The sequence below is a fragment of the Natator depressus genome, chromosome 6 (assembly GCF_965152275.1).
Source record: "Natator depressus isolate rNatDep1 chromosome 6, rNatDep2.hap1, whole genome shotgun sequence".
Classification (NCBI taxonomy): domain Eukaryota; kingdom Metazoa; phylum Chordata; order Testudines; family Cheloniidae; genus Natator; species Natator depressus.
In genome coordinates, this window is record NC_134239.1 from 62,183,514 (window position 1) to 62,198,594 (window position 15,081).

At 47.1% G+C, this 15,081-nt stretch overlaps 1 protein-coding gene across 1 annotated transcript; it reads left to right on the top strand.

Annotated features, from left to right (window-relative positions):
• Positions 1–293: 293 nt before the first annotated feature.
• On the top strand, positions 294–2,344 carry LOC141989754 (uncharacterized). The gene is made up of 2 exons (XM_074956677.1): positions 294–849; positions 1,431–2,344. Exons 1-2 carry the CDS (start codon positions 294–296, stop codon positions 1,580–1,582), a joined length of 708 nt encoding a protein of 235 aa, XP_074812778.1. The 3' UTR covers positions 1,583–2,344.
• The last annotated feature ends 12,737 nt before the right edge of the window (positions 2,345–15,081 follow it).

A 15,081-nucleotide genomic window follows, 5' to 3' on the forward strand; every position in this document is an offset into this window, starting at 1 on the left:
CGACTTAAAGGGCTCTTAAAATCGATTTCCTTACTCCACCCCTGACAAGTGGATTAGCGCTTAAATTGGCCTTGCTGGGTCGAATTTGGGGTACTGTGGACACAATTCGACGGTATTGGCCTCCGGGAGCTATCCCAGAGTGCTCCATTGTGACCGCTCTGGACAGCATTCTCAACTCAGATGCACTGGCCAGGTAGACAGGAAAAGAATCGCAAACTTTTGAATCTCATTTCCTGTTTGGCCAGCGTGGCAAGCTGCAGGTGACCATGCAGAGCTCATCAGCAGAGGTGACCATGATGGAGTCCCAGAATCGCAAAAGAGCTCCAGCATGGACTGAACGGGAGGTACGGGATCTGATCGCTGTATGGGGAGAGGAATCCGTGCTATCAGAACTCCGTTCCAGTTTTCGAAATGCCAAAACCTTTGTCAAAATCTCCCAGGGCATGAAGGACAGAGGCCATAACAGAGACCCGAAGCAGTGCCGCGTGAAACTTAAGGAGCTGAGGCAAGCCTACCAGAAAACCGGAGAGGCGAACAGCCGCTCCAGGTCAGAGCCCCAAACATGCCGCTTCTATGATGAGCTGCATGCCATTTTAGGGGGTTCAGCCACCAGTACCCCAGTCGTGTTGTTTGACTCCTTCAATGGAGATGGAGGCAACACGGAAGCAGGTTTTGGGGACGAAGAAGATGATGATGATGATGAGGTTGTAGATAGCTCACAGCAAGCAAGTGGAGAAACTGGTTTTCCCGACAGCCAGGAACTGTTTCTCACCCTGGACCTGGAGCCAGTACCCCCCAAACCCACCCAAGGCTGCTTCCTGGACCCGGCAGGCGGAGAAAGGACCTCCGGTGAGTGTACCTTTTAAAATACTATACATGGTTTAAAAGCAAGCATGTGAAAGGATTACTTTGCCCTGGCATTCGCGGCTCTCCTGGATGTACTCCCAAAGCCTTTGCAAAAGGTTTCTGGGGAGGGCAGCCTTATTGCGTCCTTCATGGTAGGACACTTTACCACTCCAGGCCAGTAACATGTACTCGGGAATCATTGTACAACAAAGCATTGCAGTGTATGTTTGCTGGTGTTCAAACAACATCCATTCTTTATCTCTCTGTGTTATCCTCAGGAGAGTGAGATATCACTCATGGTCACCTGGTTGAAATAGGGTGCTTTTCTTCAGGGGACACTCAGAGGAGCCCATTCCTGCGGGGCTGTTTACCTGTGGCTGAACAGAAATGTTCCCCGCTGTTAGCCACGGGGAGGGTTGAGGGGGTAGCCACGCGGTAGGGGGAGGCAAAATGAGACCTTGTAACGAAAGCACAAGTGCTATGTATGTAATGTTAACAGCAAGGTTTACTCTGAAAGACTGTAGCCACTGTTTTATAAAATGTGTCTTTTTAAATACCGCTGTCCCTTTTTTTTTCTCCACCAGCTGCATGTGTTTCAATGATCACAGGATCTTCTCCTTCCCAGAGGCTAGTGAAGATTAGAAAGAAAAAAAACGCACTCGTGATGAAATGTTCTCTGAGCTCATGCTGTCCTCCCACACTGACAGAGCACAGACGAATGCGTGGAGGCAAATAATGTCAGAGTGCAGGAAAGCACAAAATGACTGGGAGGAGAGGTGGCGGGCTGAAGAGAGTAAGTGGCGACTTCTATAAATTCGACCTGATTTCGTAGTGTAGACATACCCTTAGAGACATTAAAGACTATACTGGCAATTTACTAGGAGCCAAAGGATCCCTTACTGATTTCCATACAAATGTATTTATCAAAGTATTGGTATCTACCTGATTGACAGTTCTGTGTTCTTCAGTATACCAGTGAACTGTATTCACCAGAACACTAATGGCATTTCCTTGGGATCCACTCATTTAAATGCTCAAAAAAGAAAAAAAAAAGTCTCAATAGCCTTTTTGGGAAATGGAATGTGAAAAGAGAGAACAGGAAAATTATTTATGAACAGCTGAAGAAACATCAGTTGGGTGAACTATGCAGAGAAAGGCAGATCAGCCCAGAGGATAGAACAAAATCACAGGTAGTAAATTTACTATAGTCTAATGACCAGTAGTGGAGTGATGGTTCAGGATCAGACAACCTCCAGCCTGCTGGCAAAGGGTTCAGCAACGCTCTTGAAGCCAATGCCCTGAAGGGATGAGGCTGACAGGGGCAGTAACTATGTTCTGTCCAGACCAAGCACGCTAATGCAACAGGAGTGGTGAACCGTTCAACAGTTGGAGAAGGAAAAGCTGCAGCTGGAGAGGGACAGAATGCATCTGGAAATCCCCCAGAGAGCAGCTCAGGAAAGGCAGCATCAGTACAAGAGAGAAGAGAAGGAAAACCAGTGGCAGCACTAGGGTGTGGGAGGGCAGGGGGATCGAGACGACACCGAGCATCAATATCAGCTCGTGACGAATAGACCGCACCAGCAGAACCATAGTCCGGGAGGTGGAGCTAGTCCCCAGCTATCTGTCCCAGTTGTTGGTGTAGACCAGGGGTTCTCATCCTTTTTCTTTTGGAGGCCCACCCAACGTGCTATAAAAACTCCACAGCTCACCTGTGCCACAACAACTGTTTTTCTCCATATAAAAGCCAGGGCCGGCGTTAAGGTGTAGCAAGCAGGGCAGTTGGCTGGGGTACCACACCACAGGGGGCACCACGAAACTAAGTTGCTCAGGCTTCAGCTTCAGCCGCAGGTGTTGGGATTTGGGGCCCCAGGCTGCAGACCTGCACAGCAGGGCTTCGGCTTTCTGCCCTAGGCCCGAGTGAGTTTTATGCTGGCCATGCCTGGTGGACCCCCTGAAACCTGCTCATGGCATCCCAGGGGGCCCTGGACCCCTGGCTGAGAACCACTGGTGTAGACATACATGGATGTGTTCCTACATGCTTCTGAAATGGGATGTGATTTTAATAAAGTGGGAAAAGGGGATGTGATAAGGTACCTGACTCCACTACTGTCTGGGATAAAGGCCTTGGACATTTTACCCTTATGGAAAGTGAAGACTATAAAGATTATGATGGTTGTAAACAAGTTTTGTTGCAAATTTAAGGGGACTGTTGGCCCCTTACTAAAACTCAGCGGGGGTTTTTTGGTTGGCTAGCTCCCAGTACCAAAAGAAAGGGGAAGGGTCGATGCAAAATCAGGACCCTGAGATTGATAGTCCCCAGGGGCAATGGGGAGAGGCCAGTGCTCCAGGTCAGCCTGTTTGACAGGGCAGGCAGGCTAATGAGGGAGTCAGGAGGCTGGGGGGTCCCGTCGCCTGGGTCAGACAGAGTGCGGCCGAGCTAAGGAGAGAGCCAGGGGCCTGAGCTGAGCTGGGGAGTAGAGCTGTGCCAGCCAGAGAGAACCCGAGAAGCAGGGAGCAGATCCGTGCTGCGGGCAGAGCTGCAGCAACAAAAGCCACAGAAGCACCCCAGAGAGCAGACCTGTGCTGGGAGGAGAACTGCAGCAACCAGAGCTAGAGGAGCCAGTAAAAGCAGCCCAGGGGGCTGTAGACATAGCAGCAGCGCTGAGGCAGAGTGGAGCTGGAGCAGGCCAGAGCCAGGTGCGGTGAGCAGCTGGAGAGAGCGAGGGAGGGCTCAGTGCACGGAAACGACCCCAGCCAAAAGACCTTGCAGGCTAGACTTGGAATGGGATCGTAACCCTGACAGGGCCAGGGGCGGGGGGGCTGACACTGGTAAGAAGGGTCCTGCCGCCTAGAGCCTGAAGGCGTGTGGCCACCACCAGAGCAAGTGTCCAAGAGAAGGAGGCCTGGGACGTGTGAGGAACAGACTTTGAACTCCCCCCTACATCCCAGAGACGGCTGTTTGTGATGTTTCCATGCCACAGAGCAGGGTTATGTGTTTTCCTTTAACCTTTCTCTTTTTTTTCTCCTCTTTTTAAAACTGATTGCTGTTTAATAAATTGTATTTGCTTTGAACTGTATGTAATGATCAGTGGGTCAGGGCAGCGTCCACTGCGGAGAGAGCACCCCAGAGTGGGGACACCATAGCCCTTGCCTTAACTGACCACAAGATTGGGGAATCCTGGGCCCAGCCTTGTTGGGGTAATAAGGACTCTGCCACACAGAAGAGTAGAAGGGGAGCCCTCGAGGTCAGGCAGGCCTACGGGTAAAGGAAGTGGGAGCAAGGACTCAGATCATTTCACTAGCCTATTTCACTGGAGTAGCGTATAAGCCAGGAAAGTTCCCCACTTACACAAACATTTAAGCTAATCCCTGAAGTGTATAACAGAAGATTTCGGGGAGTTCAGAAAAAAAGGAGTCATGGCCTATGCTGAGGTCTCAACTCAGGGATTCTGTAAGGAACTGGGGAACTGGTTGGGGGGGTTACCATGATCGAAGCGGCCTATGAGTTAATGGATATAGAACAATTCTATGAACTCTGCCACCCTTACCTCAAACCATGGGTAATAGAAAAAAAACCCAGAAATGTAACCATAGCTGGGAAGTGGGCCGACCAATATGCAGATAGTCAGCCTGAGTTGGATAGGAAATCTAATAAGAAGGGTTTGGGATCAGAGGACAGGGATAGGGCCCAAGCCGAGACCCACACCAAGTGGGGAGGGAACCACCTCTCAGGAGCCCTCGGATGAGTTGGGAGAAGAGGTGAGCCATATGTAGCCAGTGGGGTCACTTTGCCTGATGCCCACTGAGTCCTAGTGCAGTGCTGGAAAGACCAGTTGCACTCCAAACTCATAAAGTTAACTCTGTGACTCAACAGTCAGGAGGCAGAGAGTCACACAATCAGTTTGCCAATGGCACATAATATGCATGCTGTACAATTCACACCTCATACCACTGTGTACATGTCATGCTGCACCCTCCTGGGTAAAGATCTATCCCATTGCCAGTGGAAGCAGAAGATTGGTGTTTAATGGGGAGACATTTACTGGCTGGAAAGCTTTGACCATATGCTAAGACCATAGTTAAGCCACATGTCATGAAACCCCAACAAATGTTCCTAATGTGTGAAATGACAATTAAGGTTCCTGGTGTAAAAGCCTTTGATCTACATACAGCACAGATATATACACAGACCCAGGAAGGACTGGGTGCTGGTTTTAGGTGTGTTGTCAGATTATAGTTCACATTCTTTGCTTATGGAAAAATTTATGGGAATTGAATATAGAAGGGCTGGATCAGCCATCATCAGGTGGCTTCAAACTGGCAAGGAATGGTGTCAATCAAAATGCAAATAGAATAGGTCACATTCCCTGGTCAGACTCCAAGAGGAGTTACATCCAATCAGGTTACATCCACAGTATATGCAGATAAATACCTGAGGCAAGAGAGGGGTCAGATAGGCTACTTTTCTGGAGAAAGGACAGGACCTACTGACTTGACAGAAAATTTGCTGGGTCCTAAAGCCCAGATCAGGGAAGTAAGCTATCTGCCAACCCTTAAAGGGGAAACCAAAGCAGAAAAAAGCATGGTGTTGGCAGTGTCTGCAGCCAGAAGTAGGGCCATTGAAGCAGCTGTGGTGCTCTGTCATATCTATAGCACCCCCCCCCCCCCCGGACCCCTGAGTGAGAAATGCCCAAATAGAGGGACAGCTACTTGAGAGATGACACTCACAGGATCCTGAGCCAGGTGGGAAAGGAAATTCTGCTCACCTTAACTCAGTATGTGGGGAACAAAAGGCTACACCAGTGGGGTGGGGGATCAATACTCCTTCCCCCACGCCCAAAGTAGCAGAGGTGCGGCCACTGGAGTCCCCAGGTCCTGACCTCAGGGGAGGTGAGACAGAGACAGAAATTCTCTTATTCTGTTAAAAGCATGCATGGTGGAGAGCCACTGCACAGGGAAGCAGCCCTGACATATTTCTCCCTTTTGTCTGAAGAATGGCTGCTTGTAATAGGAGGAAGGTGGGGAACCTCTATCCAGAATTGAAGCAACTGACCTATTGGGGAACAATGTCACACCACACTTTAAGAATAAATTAGGCTTGCACAGGAAGTGCTGTGTGGTAACTTACAGCTGTTGACAATCCCTCTGTTATTAGTCTCTGAAAAGAAAGCAAACAGGTGTCCTTGGGCAACCTTTCTGTGATGGGAAATACACAGTGAAGGCAGGGAACTATGAAGCCTGGGAATACCCCAGTCAGAAGGGAGAGAGCTACAGATCTCCACCTAGAAAGACGATGGCTGGGGAGCTGGAATCTGAGAGTGGGTGCCCTTGCTGAACCAGTGAGGGGAAATACAGGTGAAGTTGCCCTGAACTGTGACAATTTGTGTGACAATAATGCCTAGAGCAGTGGTGGACACTCTGCGGCCCGTATGTGGCCCATCAGGGTTATCTGATTGCGGGCCATGAGACATTTTGCTGACATGGACCGTCTGCAGGAACAGCCCCCCGCAGCTCCCAGTGGCTGCGGGTCACCGTTCCCGGCCAATGGGAGCTGTGGGAAGCGGCAGCCAGCATGTCCCTGCAGCCCGCATCTCCCATTGGCCGGGAATGGTGAACTGTGGCCACTGGAAGCTGTGGGGGGGCTGTGCCTGTGGATGGTCAACGTCAGCAAAATGTCTCGTGGCCCGCAATCAAATTACCCTGATGGGCCGCAGGTTGCCCACCTCTGACCTACAGATCCTATTCTGGTTGATGCCCCCTTGTGTTAGACTTTGTACAGACATTTAATAAAAGACAGTCCCTGCCCCAATGACTTTACAATCTGAGAGCTTTATTCTTACACGGGTCTGACAGGGTAAAGAATACTTAAAACGTGTAAATATACAATGTGTAATTTACATTGACTTTTAGGCCACTTTACACTGCTAGAAAGGTTTAAAGGGGTCTTAGTGTAACTCAGCATTCCTGCCTTAGTTTAAGATGGGTGTTCACAGATGGGTGGCTGAAACAAAAAAAAAAAAAAATAGAGGCACAGAAAATGGAGATGGGGTAACAGTAATATAAATATATGTTTTTGCACAGATTAGCTATATGCACAATTTGTAGGCAGGGTGGATTTGATTTAAATCAAATTGATTTAAATCATGATTTAAATCACTAGTCAGGAAGACTCGATTTAATCATGGATTTCTACATAAAAGTGCATTCTTCTTGGTTGTTATAACCTAATACATATTCTTTAGAAAGTGATTTTATATGTCCCCACAAAACACAGTAGGTCAGCAGAGTGCGTCCTCAATACTGTGGCTAGCATCGACTCACGGAGTGGTGCACTGTGGGTAGCTATCCCACAGTCCCTGCTGCCCATTGGAATTCTGGGTTAAGCTCCCAATGCCTGATGGGGCAAAAACATCGTCGCGGGTGGTTTTGAGTACAATCTCCCCTCCCTTCATCCCTCCCTCCTTGAAAGCAACGGCAAACAATCGTTTTGCGTCTTTTTTCCCGGGTTACCCATGCAGATGCCATAGCACGGCACGTATAGAGCCTGCTCAGCTCAGTGCTGCTGTTGTGAACATTGTAAACACCTCGCGCATTATCCTGCAGTATGTGCAGAACCTGGCTAGGAGATACCAGCATGAGGACGATTGTGAGAAGGACATGGACACAGACATTCCTAAAAGCATGGGATATGGCAATTGGGACATCATGGCGGCAGTGGGGCAAGTTGATACAGTGGAACGCCGATTCTGGGCCCGGCAAACGAGCACAGACTGGTGGGACCGCACAGTGTTGCAGGTATGGGATGATTCCCAGTGGCTGCAAAACTTTCGCATGCGTAAGGCCACTTTCATGGAACTTTGTGAGTTGCTTTCCCCCGCCCTGAAGCGCAGGAATACCAAGATGAGACCTGCCCTGACAGTTGAGAAGCAAGTGGCGATAGCCCTGTGGAAGCTTGCAATGCCTGACTGCTACCAGTCAGTCGAGAATAAATTCGGAATGGGCAAATCTACTGTGGGGGTTGCTGTGATCCAAGTAGCCAAGGCAATCAGTGATCTTCTGCTAACAAGGGTAGCGACTCTGGGAAATGTGCAGGTCATAGTGGATGGCTTTGCTGCAATGGAGTTCCCTAACTGTGGTGGGACGATAGACGGAACGCATATCCCTATCTTGGCACCGGACCACCTTGCCAACAAGTACATAAACCACAAGGGGTACTTCTCAATGGTGCTGCAAGCACTGGTGGATCACAAGGGACGTTTCACCAACATCAATGTGGAATGGCTGGGAAAGGTGCATGACGCTCGCATCTTTAGGAACTTCGGGCTGCTCAAACAGTTGCAAGATGGGACTACTTCCCAGACCAGAAAATTACCACTGCGGATGTTGAAATGCCAATAGTTATCCTTAGGGACCCAGCCTACCCCTTGCTCCCATGGCTCATGAAGCCGTACACAGGCAGCCTGGACAGTAGTAAGAAGCAGTTCAACTATAGGCTGAGCACATGCAGAATGGTGGTAGAATGTGCCTTTGGACGTTTAAAAGCTCGCTGGCACTGTTTGTTGACTAGGTTAGACCTCAGCGCAACCAATATTCCCATTGTTATTGCTGCTTGCTGTGTGCTCCATAATATCTGTGAGAGTAAGGGGGAGACATTTATGTCGGGGTGGGAGGTTGAGGCAAATCGCCTGGTGGCCAGTTTTGAACAGCCAGACACCAGGGCGATTAGAAGAGCACAGCTAGGTGCGCTGCACATCAGAGAGGCTTTGAAAAACAGTTTCATGACTGGCCAGGCTTCGGTGTGACAGTTGTGTGTTTCTCCTTGAGAAAAAACTGCCCCCTTTGTTGACTTTACTTCCCTGTAAGCCAATCCGCCTCCCCCCTTTGACCACAGCTGGCAAAGGAAATAAAGTCCTTATTGTTTTGAATCCATGCAATCTTTATTTATTAAAAAAAAAGGGAGATCACTGACAAGGTAGCCTGGGTGGGGTGGGGGAGGAGGGAAGGACAAGGCCACATTGCTTATTTTAGGCACACTACAAATCAAAGCTGTTTGAATGACAGCCTTCTGTTGCTTGGGCTTTCTCTGGAGTGGAGTGGCTGGGTGCCCGGAGCCTCCCCCCGCCCCTCGCGTTCTTGGGCATCTGGGTGAGGAGGATATGGAACTTGGTGAGGAGGGCAGGAGGTTATACAATGGATGCAGCAGCAGTCTGTGCTCTTGTTGCCTTTCCTGCAGCTCCACCAGATGCCTGATCATGTCCGTTTGCTCCCCCATTAGCCTCAGCATCTCCTCCTGCGTGTTCTGATCATGCTCACTGAATGCTTTCCTGGCCGCTGCCACCGAATGCCTCCATGCATTCAGCTGTGCCCTATCAGTGCAGAAGGACTGCATGAACTCGGAAAACATGTCATCGCGAGTGCGGTTTTTTTGCTTTCTAATCTGCCATAACCTCAGGGACAGAGCTGATCGGGGGAGCATAGAAACATTTGCACCTGCAGGGGGGATAAAAAGGGAGAGTAAAATTTAAGAAGATACATTTCTGAGAACAAAAGGGAGACTCTTTCACAGTGAATCAAGCAATTCACAGTAGACAGCACATGTGCTTTAGCTACAAGGTCGCATTTTGCCTTATATATTGAGCGCCTGCCAGTATGGTGACACATCACACACAGGTGGGCAACAGAATTCAGTTTCCAGGCAGCCATGGTAAGCCAAAGGGTATGTGGAGTTGGCTTCTTCCGCCCTCATAACATGTGGGAATGGTTTCAAACTGCAGTGCCCTCCTTTCCCATAGCAAGCAATGCCGGTTGGGTTTGCTGTTTAAAAGGAGGGGCTGCGGTTTTGGGTTGGATGTGCAGCACACCGCTCCCCACACCGCGTGGCTATTCTCCGGGATGATCCCTTTTAGCCAAGCGCAAACAACCCAGCATGAACAGGGTCCTTTTACTGTTCCCTTACAAAAATTCCCCTATTTCAAACAGGTGACCATGAATGATATCACCACTCTCCTGAGGCTGACACAGAAAGATAAAGACCAAATGTTGCATGAATGCAACCAAAACCCAGGACCACTCGCTGCCATGCTTTGTGATACAATGATTCCAGACTACTGGCTTGGCGTGGTCAAGTGTCCCACCGTGGAGGACGAAATATGGCAGCCCTCCCCAGAAGCCTTCTGCAAAGGCTTTCAGAGTACCTCCAGGAGAGCTTCATGGAGATGTCCCTGGAGGATTCCTGCTCCATCCCCAGACATGTGAACAGACTTTTCCAGTAGCTGTACTGGCCGCGAATGCCAATTCTTCAGGGCAAATCAAACATTAAACACAATTGCTTTTAACCCCTGCAGTCAGTGGTGTAGCAGGGTGGGGGGAGCGGAGCAGTGGCCGCTCCCCCACTGAGCACAAGTGGTGCCTTGTCAATGTCTTGGCGCCTTTTAAATTTTCCCCTGTTGAGGGAACAGGGGGAGCGATCCAAAAAAAAGGTGCTCCGGGTCTTCGGCGGCACCTCGGCGGCAGGACCTTCACTCACTCTGGGTCTTCGGCGGCACCTCAGAGGCAGGACCTTCAGTGCCACCGAAGACACACGGAGCGAATGAGGGCCCACCACCGGAGCGCTGCCGGGTGAGTAAAAGTGCTGCAGCGGATGGTGCCTTTTTTTTGGATCACTCCCCCTGCTCCCTCCACCTGACTATGCGGCTGCCTGTACTGTAGTTACAAATGTGCACTCACCAGAGGTGCCTTCTCTGCCTTCAGGGTCTGGGAACCTGCCTTGGGAGGGTATTGGCTCCAGGGTGATGGGAAGGTCCTAGCTGCCGGGGAGAATGGATTCTCTGCTTGCCTGCTGCACATTCTCCTCCTCCTCCACATCTTCCTTATCCACAAAATCCTCCTCCCTGTTGCTTGAGAATCCCTCCTTGCAGGTGTCCATGGACAGTGGTGGGGTACTGGTAGGGTCCTCCCCTAGAACGGCATGCAGCTGATCATAGAAGCGGCATGTATGGGGCTCTGACCCGAAGCGAATGTTTGCCTCCTTTGTTTTGTAGTAGGCTTGCCTGAGCTCCTTAACTTTCAGGCGGCACTGCTGTGTGTCCCTGGTGTAGCCTCTCTCCACCATGCGCTGTGCGATTTTGGCATACATATTAGCATTTCTTCTTTTGATCGGAGTTCTGCCTGCACAGATTCTTCTCCCCATACAGCAATGAGATCCAGTGTCTCCCGTTCAGTCCATGCTGGAGCTCGTTTGTAATTCTGGGACTGCATGATCACCTGTGCTGCTGAGCTCGCCATGCTGACCGAACAGGAAATGAACTTCAGAAGTTCCCAGGGCTTTTCCTGTGTACCTGGCTAGTGCATTGGAGTTAAAAGTGCTGTCCAGAGTGGTCACATTGGAGCACTTGGGATAGCTCCTGGAAGCCAATACCGTCAAATTGCACAATGGTGCGTCTGCACTACCCCAAATTTGACCCAAGAAGGTAGATTTTAGCGCTACTCCCCTCATCGGGGAGGAGTACATCAGTCAATTTTAAGAGCCCTTTAGGTTGATGGAATGGGGTTGGTTGTGTAGCTGCACTGCTTATAAAATCGACCTAACGCGACTAAATTCGACCTAACCTCATAGTGTAGACCAGGGCTTAGAGAGAGGTAAGCGATTGACTCCGTGTACACAAGTTTGCAGAAGGACAATAGGGTTGAGGTCTGTTATTTCTCACCTCTATATATTATTTATTTATTTTAAAACATTTTTGCTGTTAACAAGCATGTTATCTCTGAAGACACAAACCCACAGTTTGAGAACTGCAAAACTAAGCATCTCTGATGGTATCTTCTAGACTGAGCACTGAGTCCCATTGGGTAGATAGAAAGATTAACCTAAATAACCTATACAGAAGCCCCTAGAACCTCATAAGATTGGTTCCCTAATCCATGAACTTTTAAAACTCATTTACAAAACTTTTCTTGAACATTACATGAATATATTGTCTCATACTATAGAATTAGAATGTATAATCCCTATTCCATTATGTGATATCTTTGAGCTATAATGTATCTTAATTAAAACGATCTTTAGATAGGTTTTTTCCTCAAAAAGCATTTTTTCAAAAAAAAGCTGATTTAAATAAAAAAAATCCGCTTTTTAAATTTTTTTTTAAATCATTAATTTTTATCCACCCTGTTTGTAGGTATATATTTTTGGTTTATTAATGGAGACAAATAAGCAGATCAGTAGCAGAAATCTCAGTTTGACACTTCCTTAGTCATTAGCAGTTGGCAGTGTTTACTAGGCACCAGAATAGAAATCTGTTTTAAGAAAGGATGTGAAGGAGAAAGGTAAGGTAATGATTAAGGTAACAGATTTTACAGGGAGGGCATTTTGTATATATAAGGGGCAGCATGGATGGATGCACATAGGTACTCGCTCGGAGAAGCAGATAAATGGATGGTAAAGTCTGGTATTGCTGGCAGAGTGTTGGAGGTGACAAGTGACAATAATAAAGCAGATAGGGCCACAACCATAAGAATGAGAAGATTGTATTTGATGTGGAGAAGGGAGAGCCAATGAAGGGACCCAAACAGGTGGCTGGTCAGAACCACAGGCTGGGAAGATTATTGTAACAGTAGCAATTTGAATTGACCTGCACAGTCCAAGGCTTCACTAAACAAGGCCAGCAAAAGGCTGCAGTAATCAAGATAAGGGCTTGAAAAAGTGCTACAAAGAGGGTTAATATGTTTACCAATTTGAAGGGAACAAAAGAAAATATAACTGGAAATTTTTAACAATTTATTATGGAGAATGTATTCTAATCACTAGACAATATGTATTGTGGTACCAGGAAGAAAAAAAAAATTACCTTTTTAAAATTTCTCTAATTTCAAATAGGAAGATATTTTTAAACTAATAGCTACAATGTAGTGTTTGTAAAACAATACAGGATTTTACTTCCTTGTATTTGTCCCTTATAGATCAGAAGAGAAATGTCCTATGACTACATATCATAACAGGAGTTGATGGGATCATGCTAAATCATGTATGTATCACAATATATGTCTATGAAATGCTAGGCAGTCAATTCTTTTCCAACAGATTCCAAGAGCCTTGTTGACACAATAGAATTATACCAATGCTAATTAAACTTGTATAATTGCATTGGCACACACTCCAGTGGTGCAGTGCCATCACCAGCCATCCTGTTTCAGGAGCAATTCTGTCCTGTGTCCACAGGCAGACTTGATTCAAATATTGTAGCTGCATTGCCTCCTGGATGTCTATGGATGTGTTTACAATAGTTAAGGTAACATTTTTTCTTCCTATATAGGCTGATATACATCTTGAATTCTTACACAAAAAAACCCTGATCAATTATTAATGGAGTTAAATGTTTCAGACTACTGTTTTTGTGGGAACTAAAGCACAACTGAGTCCCAGTCATTCCTGCCTCAGTTCTTTTATAGATTCATAGATACTAAGGTCAGAAGGGACCATTATGATCATCTAGTCTGACCTCCTGCACAACGCAGGCCACAGAATTTCACCCATCCACTCCTGCGAAAAACCTCTCACCTATGTCTGAGCTATTGAAGTCCTCAAATTGTGGTTTAAAGACTTCAAGGAGCAGAGAATCCTCCAGCAAGTGACCTGTGCCCCATGCTACAGAGGAAGGCGAAAAACCTCCAGGGCCTCTTCCAATCTGCCCTGGAGGAAAATTCCTTCCCGACCCCAAATATGGTGATCAGCTAAACCCTGAGCATGTGGGCAAGGTTCACCAGCCAGATACTACAGAAAATTCTTTCCTGGGTAACTCAGATCCCACCCCATCTAATATCCCATCACAGGCCATTGGGCCTATTTACCATCAATATTTAATTACCAAAACCATGTTATCCCATCATACCATCTCCTCCATAAACTTATTGAGTTTAATCTTAAAGCCAGATAGATCTTTTGCCCCCACTGCTTCCCTTGGAAGGCTATTCCAAAACTTCACTTCTCTGATGGTTAGAAACCTTCGTCTAATTTCAAGTCTAAACTTCCCAATGACCAGTTTTTATCCATTTGTTCTTGTGTCCACATTGGTACTGAGCTTAAATAAGTCCTCTCCCTCTCCGGTATTTATCCCTCTGATATATTTATAGAGAGCAATCATATCTCCCCTCAACCTTCTTTTAGTTAGGCTAAACAAGCCAAGCTCCTTGAGTCTCCTTTCATAAGACAAGTTTTCCATTCCTCGGATCATCCTAGCAGCCCTTCTCTGTACCTGTTCCAGTTTGAATTCATCCTTCTTAAACATGGGAGACCAGAACTGCACACAGTATTCCAAGTGAGGTCTCACCAGTGCCTTGTATAACGGTACTAAAACCTCTCCTGATGCATCCCAAGACCGCATTAGCTTTTTTCACAGCCATATCACATTGGCAGCTCATAGTCATCCTATGATCAACCAATACTCCAAGGTCCTTCTCCTCCTCCGTTACTTCTAATTGATGCGTCCTCAGCTTATAACTAAAATTCTTGGTATTAATCCCTAAATGCATGACCTTACACTTTTCACTATTAAATTTCATCCTATTACTATTACTCCAGTTTACAAGGTCATCCAGATCCTCCTGTATGATATCCCTGTCCTTCTTTAAATTGGCAATACCTCCCAGCTTTGTATCATCTGCAGACTTTATTAGCACACTCCCACTTTTTGTGCCGAGGTCAGTAATAAAAAGATTAAATAAGATTGGTCCCAAAACCGATCCTTGAGGAACTCCACTGGTAATCTCCCTCCAGCCTGACAGTTCACCTTTCAGTAGGACCCGTTGTAGTCTCCCCTTTAACCAATTCCTTATCCACCTTTCAATTTTCATATTGATCCCCATCTTTTCCAATTTAACTAATAATTCCCCATGTGGCACGGTATCAAACGCCTTACTGAAATCTAGGTAAATTAGATCCACTGCGTTTCCTTTGTCTAAAAATCTGTTACTTTCTCAAAGAAGGAGATCAGGTTGGTTTGGCACTATCTACCTTTTGTAAAACCATGTTGTATTTTGTCCCATTTACCATTGACTTCAATGTCCTTAACTACCTTCTCCTTCAAATTTTTTTCCAAGATCTTGCATACTACAGATGTCAAACTAACAGGCCTATAGTTACCCGGATCACTTTTTTCCCCTTTCTTAAAAATAGGAACTATGTTAGCAATTCTCCCATCATACGGTACAACCCCTGAGTTTACAGAGTCATTAAAAATT